This window comes from Acinonyx jubatus, chromosome A3 (genome assembly GCF_027475565.1).
Source record: "Acinonyx jubatus isolate Ajub_Pintada_27869175 chromosome A3, VMU_Ajub_asm_v1.0, whole genome shotgun sequence".
NCBI lineage: Eukaryota > Metazoa > Chordata > Mammalia > Carnivora > Felidae > Acinonyx > Acinonyx jubatus.
The window spans coordinates 25,705,245-25,730,575 of NC_069388.1; the positions used below are offsets into that span (position 1 = coordinate 25,705,245).

The following is a 25,331-nucleotide window of genomic DNA, read 5'->3' on the forward strand; positions in this document are numbered from 1 at the left end:
CAGTTGTCCCCTAGGACCATGACCGTCCCCCTCCCTGAGATGGACATTGTGAGAAGCTTACCTCCCCCCCCCCCCCCCGCTGCCCCCAGCATGCTCTGGGGCAGGACCTCTGCTAAAGGATGCCACTGACATGAACAGGCTAGAAGTCCAGGGATCCGTTTCAGCAGAAGGGGCTTTGCTTTGGGCTCATTCTTCTGCTCGGCCATCTCTACTTTTTTTACCGGTACTTTTTTGGGGCATGAGGCTGAGATGTGCCTAGCATAGAGTAAGCTGACACACAGGAGGAGAGGGCAAGGCCTCTGACCTCCAGGCACCTTGATCACAGACCACTGGGCTGCCCTCCACTCCTCACTCCACCTCTGCTCCTCAGTCTCTCCCTTCTTTACAACTCACCAGTGGCTTTGCATCACGTTTAGAATGCAATCCAGAGTCTAGGGTCTCCTGCCTCCTCATTCACTTCACTCTAGCCACCCTGGCCTTCTTTCAGCTTCTAGAAAATGCCAATATCTTTCCCACCTCAAGGCCTTTGCACATGCTATTCCCTCTGCCTGGAATGCTCTTCCCTCAGAACACAGCCTAGATGGTTCCTTGTCATTTAAGTCACTGTTCAAATATACCACCTCAGAGGGGCCTTCCCTGATCCCCTAAGGAAAGCCGTCCCTTGTGTCCATTTGTTATCACAGCTCCCTATTTCATTCAAGGCCCTTTCCTCAAGCTGTAATTATTTTTTTAAAGATTTTCTTCTTTAATTTTTTAAAAGGAATCTCTATTCCCAAAGTGGGGCTCAAACTCACAACCCGGAGATCAAGAGTTGAATGCTCTACTGACTGAGCCAGGCAGGTGCACCCCCCAAAGCTGTCATTATTGATGGCTGATCTGTTCAGTGGCCATCTTCCCCACCCATTAGTGTACTCCACAAGGGCAAGGACCTTCAGAATCCCCTGGCTAGATCCCCAGCACCTGGTGCATAATGACTGCTCAAGAGATGTTTGTTGAATGAATGAAACACAAAAAGTATCAACAATCCCCATTTTCCTCCTTGAATACTTTGCAACGTATGAAGGAGAAAATGGCATTTATTGGGCACCTGTTATATACCAGGCGCTCTCATGTATATGATTACATCCACGACACCCACGCCATTAAATAGGTGATGAAGTTGATGAAGTTGGGGTTCAGTGAAGGGTGGACTGATGGGCTTATTCAGTTGGGAAGCAGCCACCTGGGACCCGTGGACATGAAGAATGCCCTGGAAAAGAGCGGTCAGGATCCCATCCCAAGTCTGTTTGACTCTACCCGAAGCCTGTGTTCTTTCCACTGTGCTACATCTTCTGCCACAATAGAACCCAGCCCAAGATTGGTAAGCAGGTTTCTAGGTTCTGAAAGGCGGGCAAAGACCCAGATTTCATGGACAGGTGGTCTGGCTTAGTGGTTACTCAACTGGGTCTTGGAACTGAAGAGAGAGACCTGGGCTCCAATGGGGGGCCCCACCACCTAGGCACCAAGGCACCCTTGCTGAGGGTGGTCATTCACAATGCTAAGTGAGGGCACTTTTCCTCTCCGGAAGGAAGTCAGCTGTGAGGGTAAGTGTCCACGGGTATATTGGAAAAGTCAGGGCGTGGGGCTTCCAAGTCATGCAGAAGCATACCTCCGGGGCTGGGTGGCCTTTGGGTGGTGCCTTCCCCTCTCTGAGCCCCAGTAGTAATCTCCGAAAAATGGACACGCCAGCATGGAACCAAAAAGAGCTTTTGGGGAGATGAAGAAGAAAAATGACTGTGGAGTTGTTGGTGTATATAAAGTAACATGGAAATGTAAATTATCTAAAAATAAATCTTCTATGTGAAATGCAGTGCGAGGTTGGGACTTGGGAGACCTCTTCGGTTCTTTCAGCATTTATTGGCACCAACTGTGTACCTGGTACTGTGCTAGGGCCTGGGCATAAAAGGATGAGTCAGACATGGGTCCTGTGCTGGACTGGAGCTCCCTGGTCTACTGGGAGAAGTGGGGTAGGCACATACATTGCGGGGGTTTCCTCCCAGTGGGATGGCGGGGGGAGACTTCATGTGGGTGTAGTAGCAGGAGACAGACAGCCCTGGGCTGCAACCTTCCCCTCCTCCCTGCATGACCTTGAACAGGTCAGGCTACCTCTCCAGGCCCTAGGCCTTCATCTGTAAAATGGGCCAATCCTCTCTGCCTCTGAGATGCCAGTACATGGCACACTGTAGGTTCCAGGGTGTGGGACCTTGGCTGGGGGTAGCCACTGGTTTCTATTAGAAGAAGAAAATGGCCCTGCACAGGTCACAGTCTGGGCCTCAGGTTTGAGTTGGTGACTTACAGGAGTGGCCTGGAAATACGGCGGTGGCCGCCAAGGAACACTAAGGAGAGAAACCAAGTAATTCCTCACAACCTGTTAGGAAAGGAGGGCAGAAATACTGGGGAATTGGCCTGGGCCTTTATTTGTGTTAGTGGTTTCATTAAGGGGGAGAGGGTCAGCTCTACCCCAAGGTCAGTCCTGCCCAGGGAGGAAGAGGATAGGGGACTACCTCAGTTTACTCAGCAAGAGCTTCTAGGTGCAGGCATGAAAGCAGGGTGTCTTGGGAACGAATTTGTGGGTGTGCTGAGCGTGGCCTGAAGCCTTGGTGGAGCTGGCCTGAGTGAGGCCACGGGCCAATGTTGACGATTTTCCTGGGGCCTGGGGCTGTCCCAGAGCAGTGGGACTGCCAGAAGTAAGGCCGGCTAAACTTCGGGGGAATTCAGGGTGAGGGGAGAGGGAAGGAAGTTTGGGGGCCCCAAAGGGCGGCGGTTCGGGGTTCCCCAGGGGGAACACTGCTCTTCTGGCGCCGGGCTCGCACCGGAGAAATCAGGCCAGTTGCGGGAGGGAGGGAAAGGCGCCTGCCCGGTACCGCCCGCGCTGGACTAAAATCGGGCGGGGCCGCCCGGGGAGGCAGGGACGCGTGTGGCCAGGCGGGGTCTGCGCCCTACTCCCTGCGAGACCGCCGGGTCCGGGCGGAGCGCGGCCTGCGAGGCTCCCGGCCAGGCCCGGACAGAGGAACTCGGTCCCTGGGCTGGGCACTGCGCGCCTGCGGCTCCTGCCCTCTCCGCGGCTACGGGCGCGGCGGCCCCGGCGCCCCCAGGGGCCGGGCCGGGGCGGGGTCTGGGCCCCGCGGGCGGGCGCGGGAGGGAGTGGGGGGGGACGGCGGCGAAGGCTGCGACGCTCTAACAGGTGGGATCCCGCGGCGTGGTGGAGGCGGGCGCGGGAGGAGGAGGAGGAGGAGGAAGAGCAGCGGCAGCGGGAGCCTGAGCAGGAGCAGGATGAGCCGCGCGAGCTGACAGCCGCCGCCGCCGCCCGCGCCCAGGCTCGGTCTCGCTCCCCGCGCCCGGAGCCGCTCCCCGCCTCCCGCCTCCCCCGGCCGCCCGCGGGGCGGCCCGCCCCCTCTGCACCTCCGGGCCCGGAGCTGCCTCCATCGCTCCCGCATCCCGGCCGGGGGGGAGGAGGAGGCGGAGCAGGAGGCGAGCCGGAGCCGCCGCCGCCAACGCCGCCGCTGCCGCCGCCCGAGCAGGACAGAGCGCGCCGCAGCCCCGCGCGTCCGGCCGCCGCCCGTGCCCATCAAGCAGCCGCGCCGGAGCCACACCGCGGGACAGCCCGGGCCGCGGCGCGCCCCGGCCCGGCCCGGCCCAGCCCAGCCCAGTCCCGGCACCGGGCGGCCCGGCGGCCGGCCCGCCCCCGAGGGCGCCGGGCGCGGCGGGAGGATGCCGAAGCCGACGCTGCTGCTGCGCGGGGGCTGGGAGCGCGAGCGCAGCCCCGGGGACTCGGAGCTGGGCCGCCAGTTCCGGGACTGGTGCCTGCGCACCTACGGCGACTCGGCCAAAACCAAGACGGTGACACGCAGCAAATACCAGCGGATCGCCGAGGTCCTGCAGGGCGGCGGCGGGACCGGCGCGGGCAGCGGCCCGGCGGCCGGCGAGAAAGGCAAGTTCCAGTTCTGGGTGCGCTCCAAGGGCTTCCGCCTGGGCAGCGGCCGGGAACCCAAGATGGGCCAAGTGGTGTATGTGCCGGTCAAGACGGGCTCGGTGAGTGCGCGCGCGGCGGCCGCGGGCCGGTCCCGCCGCGGGGCTTGGGGCGGGCGGGGGCGGGGTGTGGGGGTGTGGATGTGTGTCCGAACGTGTGTCCCTGAGGTTGTCCGTGGGTCTGGCCCGCCCGGGGCGCACGCGTCTCTGCTCACCCGCCTGCCCCGGCCCGCCCAGGCAGCGCTCCGGGTTCGGGGCGTCCCTGCCCCCCTCTGCGCCGCTGCCCGGGCCGTGGCCCTGCCGAGCGGGCTGTCCCGGGCTGCTCACCCCAGCATGTTCCGTCCTCCCGTCCCCTCCCCCCGCCAGCAGGCGGCTGCTCCGAAGCCCGAGCCTCCCCCCAACCCCCCGCCCGCCCCGGGGCTGCCTGTCCCGGGCGCCTCGCGCTCCCGCCCCCGGGCCGGCTGGGCGGTGTGTGTGTGTGTGTGTGTGTGTGTGTGTGTGTGTGTGTGTGTGTGTGTGTGTGTGTGTGTGGAGGGTGGTGCTGCGGGAGGGGGGGCAGGGGCAGCCACGGGACGGGGAGTCCACTCGGCTCCCCAGCGCCAGGATGGGGGGGGGCCCTCCAGGGCACTGTCTCCCAGACCCCACCCGGGGCTGGCCCGGGGAGGGGCGGCCCGAGCCGCAGCCTGGCGCAGGAGCAGCCTCGCGCGGGTGGGTGGGGCGCCCCCTCCGCCCCCCGGGCCCCTAGCTCCCCCCCTCCCTGGGACGGGGGCGGCCTGACCTATCCATCCCCTCCCCTCCCCCGTCCCCGGGGCCGGCCGGGTCCGGGCGGGGTGGCGTGGGGGAGGGGGCGGGGAACCGCAGCCGCCGGGAGGGAGGAGGCGGGCGGCCGGGCGGGGGCGTCCCCTCCGGCCCGGGGCGCCCTGGAGAGGGCGTGCGGCGCGGGCCCCGCGGCTCCCCCGCCGGGACCTCATTGTTCTGCAACGGGTGGGGGCTGGGGGGGGGCGGCTGCTCCCGGGGCGCTGCTGAGCTTTGAACTTTCCGTCGTGGAGACCCTCCATTAGTGCGTTCAGCCCCCGGCCCGGCCCGGCCCGGCCGGCCTCCCTCCCTGCCCCCCTCGCTCCCTCCCCGGCCTCGCCCGGCCCGAGCGAGCGAGCGAGCGGGGCCGCCCCGCGCCGGCCTCCCTCCCTCCCTCGCTCCCCCGCTCCCCCCTCTGCGCTCCTCCCCCGTCCGGCCCGCCCGCCTCGCGCTCAGCCCCGTCCCCGGCCGGAGCGGGCTCTTCACACACAATTGATTCGGTCGTTACGAAAAGTGCACTTGTCCCCTCCCCCTCCCCCTCCGGCGGCCGCCCGGGCCCGGCCCGCGGGGTGAGGGGGCCGCGAGGGAGGGAGGCGGGAGCCGGGGAGCGGATCCGGAGGCGCCTCCCCCCCGCGCCCAGGGGACGGGGCTGCAGGCCGCGGGGAGTGGGGAGCCGTGAGCGCGGAGGGCGGGCGGCCCATCTGCGAGGAGCGCTGATAACCGCGCCGCTGCCGCTGCGGCCGCCAGCAGCCCATCTGCGCCGCTGCCGCCTCCGGCCGGACCCGAAGCATGGGGCCGGGCCGAGGGGTGCGCCGGGGCGGGATTCCCGGAGGGGGAGGCTGGAGCAGTGTCCCACCCTGCGCGAGCCAGGGACACCCCCCCCCCTCCCGCCAGCCCCAATCAGTGCTCTCCCCCAAACCCGGGGAGTCTGGATCATTGTCCCCTCCCCTGATGGAAGCAGGGAACCCCCCCCCCCAGCCCAAATCAGTGCCCACCTTCCCTTAAGGGGAGTATGGGTCAGTGCCTTTCCCCAGCGTAGGTCGGTCTTCCCCACCCTGCCTTCCTTACCCCCTTGGGTTCTCCCCCATCTTGGGCTAGTGTCCCCAATCTAAGTGTGGTTTTTCCAGGTCAGTGGCCCACCAGGTGGTTGACTGGATCTGTGCCCCCTACCCTGCGACAGTGCCCTCAGCCATCCAGACCAGTTAGCACCTCCTACCCCATCCTGGTTATCCCTCCCCAGGGAGCTGAGAGTCTTGGCTCAATCTTCTTAGCGGGCAGCAGGGTCCCCCACTCTACCCACTCCTGAAGTTGGGAGGCAGGTGACCCTCAGAGTTGGCAGCTGGCTCACTGCTTCTCTGCGTGGGTTTACCTCTTCCCTAGGGAGTGGGCATCCTGGGGCAGTCTCCCTATCCTCTTAGCGATACTGCTGTCTAGGCAGAGCAGGGGTGATTTCGAACGAACACACACACACACACACACACACACACACACACACACACACCCATGCAGGCCACACGCAGAAATTCAGTGCTAGGCCTGGGTTCCGGGTCCTTGAAGCCCAGCTAGTCTCTTCAGACCCTTCATGAGGCCCATGCTGACCTGCCTTGTCTGCCCCTGGCATCAGGGGCCTCATGAGGCTCCACCCTGACTCCCAGACCAATAATAAGCCTTCCCCAAGGGACCACCTGCCTGGGAGGCAGGGAAAGGGGACCCAAGTCTCCCTGCCCAGGCTGGGGGGTGGGGTGGGGAGGGAGGGGGGACAACGAACACAGCAGAACAGATGTACCCTCCTCTGACAGCCTGCCCCTCCAGCTCCCTGTGCCTTCTTGCCTGGCCTGCTGGTCCCTAGAGAGCCTGTTAGTTACCTGCCGCTCGCCCAGCCAACTGGAGCCAGCCGCAGGAGATGCCCCTGGTCCTGCCACCCCCCCACCCCCCCAACCCCCCCCCCGCCCCCCCTCCATCTCCAAGCACCTTCCTGGGGCTCAGTTATTATTATTTTTATATTTCCATTTTTCTTTTCACTGATCTAAGAGGAACAAATCCTGCTGGGAATTCTGGGCCAGCCATGGCCTCTTCCTGGGAGAGGCTGAATGGGACCTTCTTTGAAAGATGCAAAGGACATCCCCTACCTTCACTGGCCTACACACACACACACACACACACACACACACACACACACACACAAAGTTGCCATTGCCTCTGGTGGCAGTTGGGAGACATCCTGTAGTTTTGTCCTGGGTGGGTTTTTGTGAAGGTCATTGGGCCTTAAACCTTCGTCTGAGGCGTTTGTTCAGTGCCCACAGGCCTGGTATTGGGTGTTGGGGCGGGTCAGACTCTGCCTGCTCCTGGGCGCCCAGCTGGTGGTGGAGGTGGGCATCTCGAAGGATGTGATAAAGAAGCCCGCGCACGGAGCCACCAAGGGAGGGCGGACAGGCAGACCGATTTCAGGCAAGAGTGGGTGTGGGAGTTGGGTCGTCCAGCAGCTGAACAAGGGCCCCCGGCGCGGTGTGCGGTCCCAAGGGTGGCCATGGTATGTCATCTCTCTTCCATGTTGTTCTCTGGCTGCCCCCTCCCTGGGCCCCCTTTCCTCCTCCCACAGCCATATGCGGTGCTATGGTCGGGCCCTTCCCTAGTCCCGGCCGGCCGGCCGCGGGTCGATGATCTGACACCACTTGTCCTGTCCCATCTGGCCCTGAGCTTTTCTGGGTGTGTGTGACAAAGGCTTAATCTGTCCGGACGGGCCCAGGGCGGAGAGGAGGGCGAGGGGAATTGCTCTGTGCCGGGGCCTCCTGCAGCTGGGGCCCGGGCGGGGGCGGGGCGGGGCGGGGGTCGAGCCAGAGCCTGGGCGCGGGGGAGAGGCAAGTTGGTCTTCAGTTTGCAGGTTGTCACAGGAAATAGAAGTGGAGGCGGAGGGCTGAGGGCTGAGGGGAGGAGGGCGGAGTCCTCCACCAGCGGCACGGGGCGCTCTTGGGGATAAGATCTTTTTATGACAAGAGCCAGCCGGGGCCTCCTGACTGGGCAGAGCCTGGTTAGGATTTATTATTTCTTGTGTTTGGCCTGCTCCAGCCTCCGTGCGCTGTCACGCAGGGGAAGCAAACCCCTTGGACGCGAGACCCTCTAAATTCGTTCCAGTGTCGACCACAAAGTGAACCAGCCCCTTTCCTTTTCCCCTGGTCTCTTTGAGTGGGGCTGTCCCTGGGGCCTGCAAGGGCCACAGGTTATGACTGGGGCAGGGCCCCGGGCCATCTGTCAACTCCCAGGACCTCCTTGGAGATAGATGTTCTCAGCTCAACTCTACCATTTTCCGGATGGGAAGACTGAGGCCTCGAGAGAGGCGGTTTCCATTGGTAGGGGGCAGGACTGGAATGCAGATTTCTGTGCTCCGCAGGGGGCATTGTGGGCCCATCACAGGCCATGAATCCCCCCATTAGAGCCCCATTCCCCCGAGGGGAAACGCCAGCTTGCCAAACCCCACTGTCAACATTAGGCTTTTGCGAGCCGGACCCCAGGTGTTCCGCTGGCCAAATTGACTAATGGTGGTCTTTTCCCAGTTTGCAGACAACGTTCATTTAGTGGAGAGCGTTTTCTCAGTCTTCGGTCTTTCTCCCCAGAGCTTTTGTGTAAACCTTTGGCACCTGCGGCCACTGGTCTGGGCGGGAAATGGCCTCTGACTTCGCACAGTGTAATATACGCCATGACCTTCGCTTGAATTCCTCGATGTTTCTTGCTTTTCTCCAAGTTATCACCACACTGACCATTTCTGAGTCACCTACTATGTGCCTGTCACTGTGCTGGGGTGCTGACACACACTAATTTGTCAGATTCCCAGGATGGCCCCCGGGGGTCAATGACGTTATTTTCGCTATCCTTCAGATAAGTGAACTGAGGCTCAGCAAGGTTCAGAACTTCCTTAGCGCCATGCTGCTGACAGGGGCAGGCCCTGAGCTTGGGGACTGCTTGCACACATCTCCGTTCTTACCTCATCTGAGGGGTCTTGCAGCCTGATTCATTGGAAAGCACAGGTCCCTTCGTGACAAGCTTTCAGTCCATTACACCTTAATCTGAATTATAGTTTATGAGAATCCCTCTGTTCAAGATGTCACAGGCTAGTGCTTGAGGCAGGACTGGCTCCACACGAGGTGTCAGGGGACTTTCCTGGGGCTCACTAGGACGGAGAAGGGGTGAGAAGAAGGGAGGAGGCCTGGGTCCTGGGGGACTTTTGAGGAGAAGGTTGACAATGGCATCTGGTGTGGGCCCTGTTCAGATTTCTCCTGAGTGTCAGAAGTGGGCAATTTTGTCAATTAAGCCTCGGTGATTTGGGCAAATGTGGTCTCAGGCACTCTGGGGGCTCATTTTGGAGCCTGGGTGATGCTGGAGGATCAGGCTCTGCCTTCCTGGGGTCTCCCCTCCAGGTCCTGGGTCACTCTCTGCTGGGCATGAGGACAGGATACCCCTTTCTTCCTTGGCTAAAACCTGGCATGGCCCCAAAGACTGCCTTCTTGTCCTGGGGTGTCTGAAAGTCAGGAGGCCCATCTGGGACTCTAAAAATGCTACTGGAAAGACTGGGGGGTGGGCAGCCTGTGTCTGGGGCTGCCCAGGGACGAAGGTCGAGAGCTTGACTCAGCCCCAGGCCAACTTGGGCTTCTCCAAGCCAGCTCTCCACTTAGAGATTGTGGAAATGATTGAGTGTTGTGCACAGGTGCGTGTGTGCTCATGGGGTAGAGCGTGTGTGTGCATGAGGAGGCTGTGTGTGTGTGTGTGTGTGTGTGTGTGTGTGTGTGTGGCAGTGTGACTGTGTGGGTGTGAGTGTGCTTGTCCATGTGCAGGCTGGGGATGCTCGTGTGCCCGGGGCAGTGTGTGTGTGTGTGTGTGTGTGTGTGTGTGTGTGTGCGCGCGCGCGTGTACAGGTGGAGGGGAGACTGAGTGCTTGTGAGTGTGTGTGACCGTGGGCGTCTGTGTTGGCAGATGTGCAAGCACCTGGGGTGTAGGCATTGGCAGAGCACGAGTGTGAGTGTGTGCGTGCACACATGTTCAAGCTCCTGTGGAAGAAACCCCATCAGTCTGGCAGTGCAGTGCTGACAGGGGTGTCCTTCATCATAACAGAATCGGCCCAAGCTGCCGTCCTGGCCCCCACTGCCCCCGGAGTCTCAGCAGCTGTGGAAGTGAAGTGTGAGGGAGGCAGTGGACAGGAGAAATGATGCCTTGTCCCTGTCCCCATGACGGTGGCCAAGGCACCTCCCTGTTTCCAGCCTTCCTCAAGCACCGTGGAGGGTGGGTATGCCCTTCTGGGAGAGAGGGCTCAGCCTACTAGAACAAGGACTCCTGAGTCCACTTTCTGCCCCTACCCCACCCTGACATACACGGGAGGGGAAGGGCCTGGGGTTTCAAGACCCAGGCCCCTGGATTCAGATACCAGCTCTGCCCTTTCACCAATTTGGCCTTAGTTTTCTCATCTGCAAAATGGAGCTGATAATTCTGTCTCCCTCATAGCACTGGTATGAAGATTAATGCATGAATCAATGCAGAACCTGAAGAATGTGCATATCTTAGGAAATGTTAGGTGCTCTGTGATCTCACCGGGCCTCAGTTTCCTCATCCAGAAAATGGGGATGGTGATGAAAGATGTCATGGATATTAGATGGAACAGTGGAGATAAAGCAGCCAGCCAAATCCCTGTCACATAGTTGGTGGGCAGTAACTGTTAGTTCCCTGGAGATTGTATCTGAGTCATTTCTATGTCTCCAGTGCCGTTCGGGGTTGGTTAGTGTATTGAATTGCACAGAACACCGGAAGAGCCTTGATGAGGGGCATAGGCGTGGAACGAACCCCCAGGCCTGGGGACTTAAAAGCTCAGGGTCTCTCTGCTCTGGCCGGCTCCTGCCCTGCTCTGAGCCTCCGTTTCCCTAGTTATTACACAGGGACTGCTCTTTTGGTCCCTCCTGCCCCTGAGTCCCTTCCTGGTGCTGGGTGCTGGGTGCTGGGTCCCAGAGGTCAAGGAGAGGGGCATAGAGGGGTGAGGGTGGGGACTCTACCAAGGCCTGTAGGCATCTCCCGGGTAGAAAGGTAGTAGGATGAGCATTCTGGAGGCCTTCTCCTTTCAACCCCGCATCCCCACCCCTGCTCCCGTCCTGTTCGACTTGGGTCGGCTCTGGAATCTTAGAACACAGTGAGGCTGCTTGGGCAGGGGTCTGAGCACATCTCCTGGGTTTTCTAGCCCCTGCCATGTGCCAGATACTTTATTTCACTTAATTGTCCCTAGACTCTGTGAAGTGGGTGAGAACCTGACATCAGGGAGGCCAGGGAACGTTCCGAGTCCCCCTGTGAGGCAGTGGCAGGGCTTGGGTTCCATGGCTATCTGACCCTAAAAGCTACAGGGCGTGGAGGCAGGGGTCCACAGGGGCCGTAGCTCTCCACCTCTCTGCACCCCAGGCTCATGGTGCCCCCTCGTCTGATGGCAAGCCACAAAAGCTTCTCAGAGCTCGAGGCATCTCCCCACCTGCCCAGACCCAGCCTAGTGGGAGACAGATGGCACCCCTCCCCTCCCCGCTGGCTTCCCCACCCCCTCACCTCAACTGTTGCTCCAGACCTGACCCTTCTCCCCACGAAGTCATCCACTCCCTCAGCATCCAGTCCTCTCACCAGCCTGGGAAGGGGGGAAACTAAGGCTGAGAGTGGACAGAACGAGATCAAGGTCCCAGAGAGTGCCAGAGCTGGGGGTGAACAGGCAGGCACCCAAACCTGGCTGGTCGCACATTCATTCACTCACCCTTCACTTGCTCTCTTGCTGTCCCCGTCTGGGCAGCCCCATCCCGCCCCTGCTCCCACACTCCACTGAGGACTCCTCTCTTCCTGCTCCTCCTTCCCCATCCAACTCATTTGCAAATTCTGTTGGTTTGACCTTGCAAATGCATCTCAGGTTTTACCTTCTCACCACCTCCACTCCCTCCAGCCTCCCCACTGCATCCACTCTGACCACCCCCCCCCCACCCCCCCGTAGCCCCTCTGGCTCACGCAGCCAGAGAAAACTTTGCAGAAAGGAAATCAGATTCTCACCTGCCTCTGCTCAGAACCCTCCAAGACTACCGTCTCACTCAAAGCGGGAGCCAGAGTCTCTCCTGAAGCCTCCAAGGCCCTGTATGATCTGCCCCAGCTGCCTGCTGCCCTCACCTCACTCCACTCTCCCCTTGCCCATTGGGTCTCAGCCACAGCGACCGCTTTGCTCTTCCAAACACTACCAAACACAATCCTGCCCCAGGGCCCTTGCACTGGCTGTCTCCCCCCAGCCTGGAATACTCTTCTCCCATATCTCTACGTGGCTGGTTCCTCTCCTCTTTTGGGTCTCTGCTCAAATGCCACCTCCTCAGAGAGGCCCTCCCCAATCACCTAGTCAGGACTGTTTTACCATTTTAGGTCCCTTGGACCCTTTTCTCACCCCTTTCTTTTTTTTCTTTTTTTTAAGTTTATATTTATTTTGAGAGAGAGAGAGAGAGAGAGAGAGAGAGAATGAGTGTGGGGGAGGGGCAGAGAGAGGGAGAGAGAGAACCTCAAGCAGGATCTGCCCTGTCTGCGCAGAGTCCCATGTGGGGTTCGAACTCATAAACCCCTGAGATCACGACCTGAGTCGAAGTCGGACGCATAACCAGCTGAGCCACCCAGGCGGCCCTCTCACCCCCCCGTTTCTATTTAATCTTTTTCTATAGCTCTTATCCCCCCTGCCCCTGACATTAGGTATGTTTTTTAGTTTATAGGTTTAGTACCTGTCTCCCCACAAGGCTGTGAGCTCTGCCAGGGCAGACCAGCCTGTTTGGTTCGCTGCTGTGTCCACAGGACATAGAATAGCCCCTGCCCAAAGGGACTGCCCGCTGTGGGGGGCAGCAGAGCATGGCTTCTGCGCTCGGAGGGCCTCGGGAGCCCCCAGGCCCAGACCGTCCCTCCTGCCCGAGAGAGTCCAGGGAGTCCTCAGGAAGACGACATTTGAGCTGGACCTGGAGGGCCCGAACACATTTTTCAGCAAGAGCAGAACACGAAGGAGCTCATTCCAGGGGGTGGGAATGCGAGCAAGAGCTTGGAGGTGGGGCAGGTTTTCACAGGTTAGCGCAGGCCGTGGACGGAGGCGACTGGGGCCACGTTCCTGGAGCAGCGTGCTCCGCAGAACATTGCACATGGGGTGGGGGTGGGCAAATGGTCAGATCAGCTCGAGAACCGCTGTGGGGTCCTGAGGGGATGAGCTGGTGAAATCACTTGGAGCCAGATGGGAGAGAAGGATCTGGAAAGCCACTCAGAGGAGCTGGTGTATCCTTATCTCCTTGTGTCATCGTGACGGAAAGCCAGGAGTCCACAGGAGGGGACTTTAGCGGAGGGGGAGATAAGGTCAGATTTGGGTTCTAGAAGGAACCCTCGGAATGCCGGGCAGGAGGGAGACATATTCCATGTCGGGGAAGGAAACAGGAGGTGAAGGAGTTGTGAGGTGCAGAGAGGGAAGGCCAGCCTGGGACGAAGAAGAGGGGTTGCCTCCCCCGTAGGACAAGACGTGGAGTGACTGGGACCGAGTGACAGGGAAGGTGGGGAGCAAGGGTTGTTCGAAGGTCAGGGTTGACCCAGTTTTCTTCCATGGAAGCAGGGGAGGTTAAGACACCAGGAATGTGGACAGATGTACAGATCTGGGGTGAAGGCTCAGGGGCCAGTGGGTGGAGTCCGGGAGCTGTCCTTAAGGCCAGCAGCATGTGGCAGTGGGGGGCTGTGGGGAGCTGGTGACTCAGGGCTCCGGGGGCCAGCTCGGGAGTCATCGTGTCCACGGGGCCCCCTTCCCAGCTTGGAACCTCCCGCGCCCCGGCTGGGACCCGACTGCAGGCTCCTGGGAGGCCTATGCTTGGGTGGATGACTCATCGTTTTCTCGGCATCCCCGGGCTGAGAAAATGTTCAAGGAGACCTGGGGCCCTTCCTTTGGCAGGCCAGGCCCTGACTGGATGCTGGCGGGTGGAGAAAAGCGCACTGGGGCCTCATCTCCAAGCGTCCTGAGGGCGTGTCTCCAAGAGCCCCTGGCTTCCACAGTCTTGCGCGGTCCTCAGCCACCCTGGGAGGCGGTTATGACCCCATTCTACAGGTTAGCAAACCCAGGCAGAGCCTGTGCGGGCGACTAGCTAAGTAACCTCTTGCTGCTGCAGTTTTCCACCTGAAAAACGGGTCTGATGATTGCCCCTCCCTCCAACAGGTTTGTTGGGAAAACCCGGGGAGGGAATCACGTGAAATGCTTAAATAGCGGCGTTGTCATTTTCCTAGGGACAGGGAGAGGCATCTGCCCAGGCAATAGGGGCTGTCTACGGATAGAGCGAAAACAGGGAAGACCAGAGAGTAACATGGCCAACAATAGACCTGAGTTTGGATCCCAGCTCCGCTGCCAGCTTCTGGTTCTGGGCAAACGGCTTGCCTGCTCCGATCTCTTGCCCCCCTTGTGTAGAAGTGGCTGATAACCCACATCCTGTGGAGTAGCTGGGCAGATGTCCTAAAGCCAAGCCTGGCAGGCAGGCCACAGAGCAGGGCCTGCCGCTCCAACTCCAGGGCCCTTGGAAGACCCCTCTTCCCAGTGCAAAGACCCCCAAACCACATAGCACGGATGGTTAAGAAGCACTTTGTGGGGCAGTAGGAAATGCCCAGGCCAAGGGGAAGAGAGACGAGAGCTCTCGCACCTCAGAGGGTTCCTTCTGGGAAGGCCGTGGACGGGGGGGGGCCTCTCTGGGAGCTCTGGAGCTGGGACAGGAGTGGGCTGGGGCAGAGGGTTTTATGTTGAATGTAAGGCCCCTGCAAGTCACAGGAGGAGTGGGGCATGTGGAGGCAGGGGCTGAGTCCAGGCTCCGCCATTCACCGCTGTGTAGCCTTGGGCGAGTCACTTCCCCTCTCTGAGCCTAAGTTTCCTCATCTGCAGGATGGGGTGATGACAGCCGTGGCTTCACTTATATCTCCCTTCTAAACTCTGTTGTCTGATACAGAAGCAACTATCCCGGGGTGTGGACATAGTGGAGCCCTCGATGAAAGGGAGCTATAATTAGGATTCTGGTTGTGATTGAATCAATAACCCCAGAGCCTGTGATGAGACTCGGTGAAGCGGTGCTGCTGAGTGGGGCTTTGGAGCACAGACTGGCCCCAGGTTTGAACTGAGCTCTGTGACTCACCAGCTGGGCGGCCTTGAAACAAGTCCCTTTCCCTCTTTGAGCCTTAATTTCCTCCTCTGTAAAATGGGCCCAGTGTATGACTGCTCTCACGGGGTTGCCGTGGGGAGGTGCAGAGAGACTCCATGTCAGGTGCTCAGCACAGGAAATAGAAGCTTTTGTCTCTTATACCTGCAGTGTGGCTGGGGCCAGTTGGACCTGGGACACGGGGTCTGGGGCAGGGCCGGGAGAAGCTAGAGCGGAGAGGTACGGGAGAGGCAGTGGGCTTCACCGGGTCCAGGCTGCCCACTTTGGGGCTGAGAGTGAGCATGCTCCCTGGGCCAGAGAGCCCTGGGTTCGAATCCTGCCTTACCAACCAGCTGTGCAGCCTCAGACACACCCCGCCCTCCTCTCTGAGCCTCTGTTTCCACGTGTATAAAATGGGGATACTAATATCGACCACCTTTCAGAGTTGTGAGGATAGTTTGGAATACACGAAGGACGCAGGGACCGTCTGCCGCTGAGCAAAAACAATGACAGTCGTGACACAGCTAGTATTTGTGGCCCGCTTACGAAGAGCCAGGCACTCTGTTAAGCACCGTCTGCACATGACTCCATGGGATTGTCCAAACGTGGCTCCCTTTGTGATCCTCCTCTTGCTGATGAGGACGTTGAGGCTCAGAGAGGTTGAGTAACGGGCCCGAGGCCACACAGCTGATAAGAGGCAGAGCAGGGACTTGAGCTGGTGAGGTTGTTGTGTCCTCAGCTCCCCATATCACTCAGCCTCTTGACAACAAGTCTCAGATCCTGGGGTCCCTGTGGTATTCCACAGGCTTGCCCAGTGCCCCTTCCCGGGACGGAGAGGCGGCCGTGAGACTGTCTGGCAGAGTGTGCTGACCCTGGGACGCGCTGTTTAGGTGCAAACAGGATCTACTGGTAGGGTTGACTCTCAGGGTCACCGAGGGATTATTTGGTTCAGGGAGAGCCAGGTTATGGCATGGGGCCACATAGCAAGCGGGTCGGCCGGCATGCTGCACTGCAGCTGACCCAGGGGGAGCCTTGTGCCCACCAGCACGAGGCAAGGCAGAGCTCAATGCCAGCGTCACAGGCAGCCACCAGCAGCCCCGGGAGGAGGTGGATGGCCAGTGCCTAATCTGGGTGACACGGAGGGGGGGTCAATGGAGACTAGGGAGGAACTAAGGGAGGCTCTTACGAGGAGGTGAGTCAAGAAATGGGAGATGTCCTCCCGGGACAGCGGAAAGCGTGCTGTGGACAAAGGGGTGCAAGAGAAGTATGTTTTCGAGGTAATGTGCATACGTGACTTAAAGCAACAACCACAAAACAGCAGCCACCAAGGGGGTACAAAGTGCCCGGCCCACCCCATCGCACGCCACCTAGTTCCCTGCCCAGAGGGATCCAGTCCCCTAAGTGTTCTCCCCGGTATACTTGGCTCTGAGCTGGGCTGCCTGGGTTTGAATCCTGAATCCACTATGCACTTGCTGTGTGACTTGGGCAACTTACTCAATCTCTCTGTGCCTGAGTTTCTACACCTAAAATGGAGGTAATATGAGGGCCTGCTTCTCTGGACTGTTGTGAGACTCAGGGCTCTTCGAGCCTAGCTGAGGTGGGCCCGTGGCCGAGGGCTCCATGAGTGCCGACCGTCCCTACTGCTGCTGCCGCCGTGGCTGGGATCACTGTGGCGTGCCCATAGCCGTGCACGCCATGCGTGTGGTTTTAACGCCCCGCTTCCCTTGCAGGTCCTGAAGCTCAGTTTTCATGGCTTCTGCCCTTTTAGGCAAGAGGCAGAGGTGAGAGGCCAGCCCAATGGCCCTGGGTCTTCAGAAAGGCCTCTGATGCGGAGGGGTTTCTGACATTGACTGGACCCCAGGAACTAGCCACTTGTCTCATCCAGGGCTGGGGGCCTGGGGACTCGATCCCCCGTTCCTGTCCTGGGGACATGAAGTGGCGGTGGGGAGGGGAAGGATGAGGTAGGCTGTGGAGAGAGCCCTTGTCCAGGCTCAGAAGATGGTGATCCTGCCTCCCTCCTCTGCCACTGCTCAGCCCTACCGTTGCTGAAAAAGTTCCCGGCTCCTTATCAGGATGGCAGTTCAGCCTGTGGTGGGGATCCAAGGCAACCCTTCAGATGTGACAGGGCCTTGAGTCTGTTCGTGGGGCCCCTGCCCTCAGGGGATTTACAGTTGAGCTGATGGTGTCATTTATAAGATCCCCAGATAGGAGGTATTAACATGTAGCTGAGGATAACCCAGTCCTGGGTTCAAATCCTAGTTGTGCTGTTTGCTAGCTGAGTGACCTTGGGGGAATTGATTAACCTCCCTGGGCCTCGGTTTCTTCCTCTGTAAAACGGACATAACAATAGAACCTGCTGTGTTGGATGCAGCATAAGAGGCTGAGCTGGGGGGTGGGGGCTGGCTCGCAGCAAAGCTCTGAGATCAGCGGCGGTTACGATTAGGAACTCAGCCTAATACGAGAAACCACTGGCAAACAGTACAGGGCTGCAGGCAATCCATTCACTCACCGATCCATTCATTCAAAAATTTACTAAGCACCTACTACGTGTTGGGAGTGGTGAACGGGACAGACATGATCCTTGCCCTCCCAGAGCTGGGAGTCCCAGGTACCCACACGGGCTGGTGGCCAGGGGCAGCCTAGGGCCTGATGTGCCATCCAGCTGGTTGGCTCAGGCAACCCCTGGCCCTGTTGTACCAGGCTTGCTGGGCTTACGGGGGCTGCTTCTGCCTGATGGCCCCAAGCTAGCCCTGCCATCCCCATGTCTGGCTCCTCTGGGTCCCCCTTTCCCAGGGAGGTAACCTCTGGGGGTTGTGGGGAGCGCAGGGCCATTTCTACCCCCCACCCCAGTTCTTGTCACCCGGTCCCCAGCACTAGCTCATTGTCCTTCCCCCTATTTCCTCCCTCTTCACACAATAGCTAAATGGCTGTGTTAAAAAGGCAAACTCGACCATGTTGCTTCTCTGCTAAAACCTTCTTGTGGGTCCCCATCAGCCTCTGAGCAAAGGACACCAGGACCCACCAGGCCCAGCTGTGGCCCCTCTCTCTACCTGTGGGCTCCTGCTCACTACCTTTAGCCACACTGTCCCCCAGGCTGCTCCCCCAGCCCTCACTGGGCCCTGCTACATTGTCACCTCTGCAGTGAGGCCCTCCCTGACTGCCTTTCCAAAATGCCTTTTGTCCCCATGTTCTCTGCCCCTTCCTCTAACTTTGGAGCCTTTATTAACCTCTGGCCAGTGCCGTCTTTGTGTGTGAGTTCCTCTTGGGCTTTGTGAGGACCGGGATATCGGCTATCTTGCTCACTGCTGTGTTTTTAGCACCTGGTGCCTAGTCAGCACTCAGTAAATATTTGTTAAACAAATGTCTCAAACCTTTTCATTCTCCATTTTGTGCCTCAGTTGCCTCCTCTGCAGAACGAAAGGACCAGGGCTGTTGCGGGGCTGACATGAGGGCTGGTGCGATGGTCAGGGTCCCGTCTAGGGCCGTCTGACCTGCCTGACAAGCAGGCTCCTCCAGTCTTAGGGCTGAGGGAGCCAGAGGAGGCTGGCAGGGTCAGCAGGAGGTCACAGAGACATTTGGACTCGCTCCTGGCCATGTTGAGAAGCCCAGGTGGAACAGAGACACAGCTGTGGGAAGAGGGGGAGAGATCTGTTTTGATGGGAGGTCTGGGGCTGGGGTGATGTAGCTTGGTGGCCGGTCCCTTAATGGGACCCCAGAAGGCCAGATCTCAGGCAGCGGGAACTATTGGACATTGCAGAACAGGGGACCATGGGGAGGGAGGCATTTAGGGAGCCGAGTCTGGTCTGGTGTGTGCAGAGCAGAGACTGAAGTTTCAGGCCTAGGATGGCTCTGGGTTCTAGGGCACAATGGCCTAAACGGGAGCAGAAGCTACAGACACAAGGGGGCGAGGGGGGGGTGGGTGGGCTGGAGAGGGGCTACAGGAATGGGTCTGTCTCCTCCTCCTCGTGTCAGCTGCTTTGTCCTCCATAAAAGCCAATTCATCATTCATTCATCCATTCACTCATGAGTTCGTTCAACAACTTGGAGAGAGCCTCCTGGGGTACGGTGGTGAGCCCCACAGATGTGTGTCCCGCCCTGGTAGGGCTCAGGATGCATCGCAGGGGACAGGCGGTTGTGGTGACGGTGATATGATGATGATGGTGGTGATGGTGGTGATGGTGGTGATGGCAGGGGTAGTGGTAATGAGGGTGAGATGGGGATAGTGTGGTTGGAGGTGTGTCAGCACACATTTATGGAGTGCCCACTAGGTGCCGGCCTGCACTAAGTGCTTCCTGTGTGTTTGCACACTGGGCTCCTGAAACAGCCCTGCGAGGCAGAGATCTTACGCAACTTGCCCGAGGCCTGCTGTGAGCAAAGGGCGGCACCCGGATGTGAGCCCAGGCAGGCTGACTGACCAGCAGCTGCTCCCAGCTATGGCTACCTGCCACTTCCAGCAGGCAGCTCCCTCCCTTAGCCACAGGCGGGTCCCTTCCTCGCCTCCTGGACCCAGCACCCAGCACGGGGCCCACACGGGGGAAGGTACGTGAGCCTGACTTGCCTGAGCAGGGCTTGAAGTCTGGCTTTGCTCCAGCAACCTTGAGCGAGTGGTGCCCTCCCTCCTCTGCCCCCAGCACCCTGTATGTGAAAGGGGAGAACTGTCTCCCAAGGAGGCCACTGGAAAGGCAAGGAACCACCAGCCTCACTGTAGCAGTTGATGTTTTCAGGGGGACCCCGTTCCCTAAATCGGGAGTCAAGAAGGCAGCGAAGGTTCTATTCTGAATCCTGCCTCTGGGATCTGAGATGTGGAGGGTGCAGGCAGGGAGCCGGGGTCTCTTGGATAGACACATTGTACATACCGCCCCCCTCCCCTTGCTGCTTCCCCTACACAGGCCCCTCTGTGCTCCCTGTGTGGCCTGGGGCCCAATGCTGTCCCTCTCTGAGCCTCAGTTTTCTTCAGTTGTTCAAATACCTATGCAACGACTGCTGTGCCAGGCGGTGTGCCATGCTCTGGAGATGCAAATGAAAATCTCTGCCCTCAGAGAGCTGACAGCCTAGTGGGGGCTGACACCACATGATAAACGAGGAAAGCTCCCCAGCTTGTCAGATGCAGCTAAGCGCTGTAGAGAAAAACCAAGCGGAGTTAGGAGGATCAGAGGTGCTGGGGAGGGAGGTGTTAGAATTCTAATCAGGGTGTCAGAGAGAGCCTCACTGAGTAGGTGACATTCTGAGCAAAGCCCTGAAGGAGGTGCGGGAGCAAGTTATGCAGGTATCTGGGGGAAAAACATTCCAGGTAGAGGGAACAGTAAGTGCAAAGGCCCTGAGGCAGGAGTATGTCAAGTGGGTTTGAGGAAAGGCCAGGAGGCCATTGTCCCCAGCTACCCCCACTCCTTGTATTTGGGAGTCAAAAGACCACAGTGTATCCCTCAGGACCTTAGTCCCCAGAACAGAATTATTTCTGAGCTCTCATAGCCTGTCCCAGTGAGAGCTAGTGAGAGGGGCCTTGATACCCATTTGTTCAACCTGTAGGGTGGATTTTAAGACCCATGGGTCCTTGGAAAAGAGAACACTATTGTCTTAACTCCTCACTCCGTGTGGCTGACTCTCAGATGGCCCTGAGCTTGAGTCCTGGGCCCACCCCTCTCTGGCTATGTGACCTCAGGAAAATCATCTTCGGAGTCTCCGCGTCATCTACAGAATGGTGATATGATGCTTGTATAACAGGGCTGATGGGATGGGAGACGGGAGACATCCCAGAAAGCATGTGTGTAAGTGCCCAGCTGTGTGCCTGCCTGTGGGAGGAGCTCAGTAAATGTTTAAAACCAGAACTTAACATGTGTATGACTTTGAACTATGTTCACCATTGTTGGAATCTGTCCTGTCACTTGAGTCTTCTAAGAACTCCATGAGGAAGAGGGGGCAGAAGGAATAGTCCCAACTTATAAAGGGGTAAACTGAGGCCTAGAAGGGGCGATCCCAGGGCCACGGTGAGGCAGGGCCGATAGAAAGCTAAAATGTGGGTCTTCTGGCTCAGGGAACCCTGGGGATCCAGGGGAGTGGAGATTGTCCAGAGCCCGCGCCTGACCCCACGAGCATGATGAGCGTGCGTGTACACGTGCTTACCTATCACTGGGACCACGAAATAATAGCGACTTTCAGATTTGTGGTCCCCGAGCAGGTTTTGTAAGGCATGGCTTGGTGGGTCAGGAGGTCTGTTGTAAGGGTGTCGAAAGGCCCGGAGCGTGGGGAAGCTCAGGCCGCAGGCAGGCGGAGTCTGGGGTCCCCAAGAAGAGGAAGAGGTCTGAGCTCATGTGATTGTCCACTCGGCCTGTTTGTCCATCCGGTGTCTGGCCTTGCTGGGCAGGGAGGGCTGGGTCCCCAGACTGGTCTCCCAGCAGCCTGGCCGGTGCCTTATCGCGCGTCCAGATCAACGCCTCAGGACAGCTCTGGGGGGTGGGGGGTGGAGCATCATGAATGAGGAAGCTGAGCTGCAGGGAGTGCAAGCCGGGCTGGCATGGGGAGCCCTGCTTTGGAGTGGCTCCCGACCTAGCCCCAGCCCAGGCCGTTCCTCCCAGGGAGCTTGCCATGGCTCAGCCAGGTACCAGCAGGCCGGCTCTGTGCAGGGGCCCCTTCGTCCCTTGGCCCACCTTCCTGGCCGCGAGTGAGCCGCCTAGCCCTTGACAGGGGACTCTGCCCACCAGTTTCTGCTCCTCCGTTGCTGCAGCCCCAACCCTCATCTCACGGGCCCCGGGTTCTAGCGCCACCCTGCACCAGCCCGCTGTGGGCACTAGACAGACCGTGTGACCCTCTGAAGGAGAGGTCAGGGAGCCCCTCTGTATTCAGCGCCTTTAAGGCCCCCGTGCCTTTCCTCAGTGCCCACACAACTCGGGGGTTTCTAGGCCCATTTTCTAGACAAAGAAACTGAGGCACGATGAGGCAAGGTTATGTCCTGAAGCACACAGGCCGTGAGAGCAGAGCAGGGACTCCAGAGCCTGTACTTCTTCTGTAACGTAGACTCCAGCCCTCCATTTCTTCAGCTGCAAAATGGGAGAGGGGAACTGGACAGTCCCCATTGAGGGCACAGCGGAGGGCGCCTCCTGCCTCCCTCACCTCTTAGCGGGGTGGCCTTGGGCAGTCACTACCACTCCCAGGGCATCAGTTTTCTCACCTGGAAACGGAGCCGAGAGGAGTACCACCCCCAGGCTGTTGTGAGGTTCATGGGCAGCAGTACAGAGTGCCCAGAAAATGGAGGAACACTTACAGGGGTCGTTTGTTTTGAAATCACTGAGCTCCCTGTCTACCCCTTCCCTGCAGGGCTCGACAGGAGGCCAGGGGCCGTTACACTCTTTGGCTCTTCCTGGGGCTTGGTCCAGTGACCCAGCCTGGCTGGGGGCTGTGTGGATGTGTCCTGCGGACAGACACGTCCCGGGAGTCTGTCCCGGTGGGTAGTGGGTGAGGTGGAGGATGTGGGACCCGCTCAGGCTGCGCTGGGCGGCCAAGGGCGCCTTTGTCCCCTTTGTCTCCTCTCGTGCAAATTAGCAATTACCTTTCCTGCTCCTGCAAGCTCGGCCTTCCCTGGGAGAATTATCCAAAGCAGCCACTGAGCAAGCAGAAGCCGCCTGGCTAATTAGCGGGTGGCCACGAGGGACAGGCTCAGGGCCTGGTGGCCAGAATTGGGGCTACAGCTGCCTACAGCTGGTGCCGGCTCAGCTGGGAGACCCAGCAATGTCCTGGGCTCTGGGACGTCACGGCCTTTCAGCCATGAGGTTCAGATCCCGGCCCTGTGACTTTTTAGCTGTGTGACCTCGGCTAAGTTGTTTTGCCTCTCTGGGCGGCAGTTTCCTCACCTTTAACTGTAGGACTGTGTGGGTTTGGAGACTGGCACCTGAACGGTGTCGTTATCAGCGGGCAGTATTATTACCGTTATTGCTGTCACCACTCCACGGCCTTGGGTCTGTGCTGGCTCAGGTGAGAGAACACAAGGAATGTAAGCCCGTGACAACCCCCTGGGGACCCTGTAGGGCCACCCTAGCTTCATAGGCAGCAGGAGAAGCCCAGCTAGGCCTCGGGCCCTCAGGCGATCGAGAGGCTTAGTCTCCCTGAGCCTGAACTTCATTTCGCTCCTCTAAGTGATGCAATGAAATAATTGAGATACTGTGTGGTCACGTGCCTAGTGTAGGGCCTGTAGGTGCTGATACATGTGGAGCTTCTTCCCCTCTCTCCTCTTCCCCCTCTTCTCCCTCCCTCCCCCTGCCTCCTGTCTTAGCTCCTTTTGCCTCAGGAGCACACAGAAGGGAGGCAGGAAAAGCAGATGGAAGGACTGCCTGTGGTTTGGGTGGTCAGGAAAAGGCTCCAGAGGAGGGAGGGTCTGAAGTGGACTTGGAGGGACAGGAGGCTGCTGGGCAGCACGGGGAGGGCAGTGTGGCAGGCTGTGCCTGTGTGGCGGGGCCGTATGTATGAGGCGGGGCCTAGCGCAGGAGGACAGCACAAATGAGAGGTCTGCTCAGGGGCCAAGACTATGAGGCGGACGGCCCAGGACAGAGGCTGCCACCAGGTAGCTGTGGCCTGTTGAGGTGGGGCAGAGACTCGGGAGGTGGCCTCTGCCCGCTAGGACTCGGATGTCAGGCCAGGTGCGTTCTTCCCCCTGGCCTGGAGTCCAGAGAGGACATCTTTCAGGGCTGTGGGTGGAGGTTCATAGAGGGTCTCCCAGCACAGGACAAGGGGCCCCTGGCTTGGTCTGAAGAATGCCATGTTGGGAAGGCTTTCGGAAATAGTGAATCCTAGAGCCAAGGCTCAACTCATCTTGGAGCTAAGCAGAGGGTGGGTGTCCTGGGCAGAGGAGATAGCCTTGCAGAGGCGCGAAGCACTGCTCAAAGCTGCAGTGAACAGGGCCACCTCGCTGAGGCCTCTGATGCCCAGCAAATACGCCTGGCTTCCATCCGGGCCATGGAGGGCCAAGGAAGGTTTGGGGCAGGAGGCTTGAGATCTGATGTTCCAAGTCTAGCTGCAGCCCCATTCGTTGGGGAGGTTAAGATGGTGGTTGTGCCACCTGGGAACCTGACGGGGTCAGCCTGGCGTCTTTCCTCCCTCGGTGTCCGACCCAGGCAAACCCCGCATCGCTCCTGGAGCTTGAGCACTGTGTGTGTCCAGTGAGTAGGCTGTAGACCTGCCTCCACGAGTGCCTGGGGGGAGACTGAGATCATCCCTGTGACACGGCTGGGTCTGGGCACCCTCCGGTCCTCCTCAGAAGGCACCCGTGATCTTTCGTGGAGCGCTCACTCTATGCTGGGTGTCTTGTAAGGAATATATCATTTCATTCTCATGACGGCCCTTCTAGGCAGGCCGTCCCCATTCACTTAGGAGGAAACTGAGGCACAGAGAAATGACTCGCTTAAGGGACAGAGCTGGGACCTGAGACCAGACTGGTCTGGCCCCCCAGCGCTTGCTCTTAGCCCTTCCACACCCTGTCCCCAGGCGGGGGCCTTGGCTGGGTGTGGCTCAGTACGCAGCCAGTTCCCTTGGGCCCCACTAATCCCCTCTCCGGCCCACCAGCACAAGGGCCAATTAGCACCTGCTCTGTGGGGGGCACTACACCTGTCCGCCTGCCCTGGGCACGCCCCCCTCCCCAGAGGCTCAGCTCTGCCCAGATCTCTTCTGGTACCACCCTCAGTTCCAAAAGCTAATGTTTCCAGTATTGCGCCGCAAGAAAAAGGACTAAAGCTCATTTCTTGTCAGAGAAACTGGGAGAAATAAAGCCAGTAAGAGAATCATCCCAGCATCAGGATTTTTCCAGGCCGTGGCTGGGCCGCCTGCGGAGCACCATTTCCCCCACCTTGGCTCGGCCTCTGGCCTCCCCTGTCTCTCCTGCGTCTGCCTCCCTCTCCCCCACCTGGAGCCGTGGGCCCCTCGTGGGTCCCCTGTGTGGGTGTCATTGGCTGCAGCTTCTCACCTGTGTGCCGGGTCTGGCTCCAGCGAGAAAGGAGGAGGAATAAAAGGTCCTTGAGATGGTGACAAAGGTCTGAGTGTGGGCCGCCAGAGCAGCCTGTTTCCAGGCAACTGCTCTACCCCGGGCTCCCCGCGGCGGCGGGCGCATCCGTCATGCCGCAGCTCAGCTCAGTGAGGGAGCTCGGGCCGCCCCGGCAGCCCGGGCACGGGGCCCATGGCCCCCAAGCTCCAGTTCTGCTGGGGACACGAGGCCCCTTCTACAGGGGCTGCAGGAGAAAGCACAGCGTTGTCATGGCAACTGCTAGCCAAGCACCTACTGGGTGTCCAGCTGCAGGCCTGGTGCACAAAGCAGAGCTCCTATCCATTAGGTGCTCCATCCATCCATCCATCCATCCATCCATCCATCCATCCGGA

General features: G+C 59.5%; 1 protein-coding gene across 2 annotated transcripts in view; it reads left to right on the forward strand.

Moving 5' to 3' along the window:
* Positions 1 to 3,640: 3,640 nt before the first annotated feature.
* NOL4L (nucleolar protein 4 like) overlaps positions 3,641 to 25,331 on the forward strand; it is a 125,566-nt gene continuing 103,875 nt past the window's right edge. For both annotated transcript variants that reach the window (XR_008289148.1, XM_027069835.2), the window contains exon 1: positions 3,641 to 4,071. Coding sequence is in view for 1 of the 2 variants with exons in the window: in XM_027069835.2 (XP_026925636.1) it covers positions 3,751 to 4,071 (321 nt within the window). In the remaining variant the exon portion in view is untranslated. The remainder of the gene's footprint in view (positions 4,072 to 25,331) is intronic.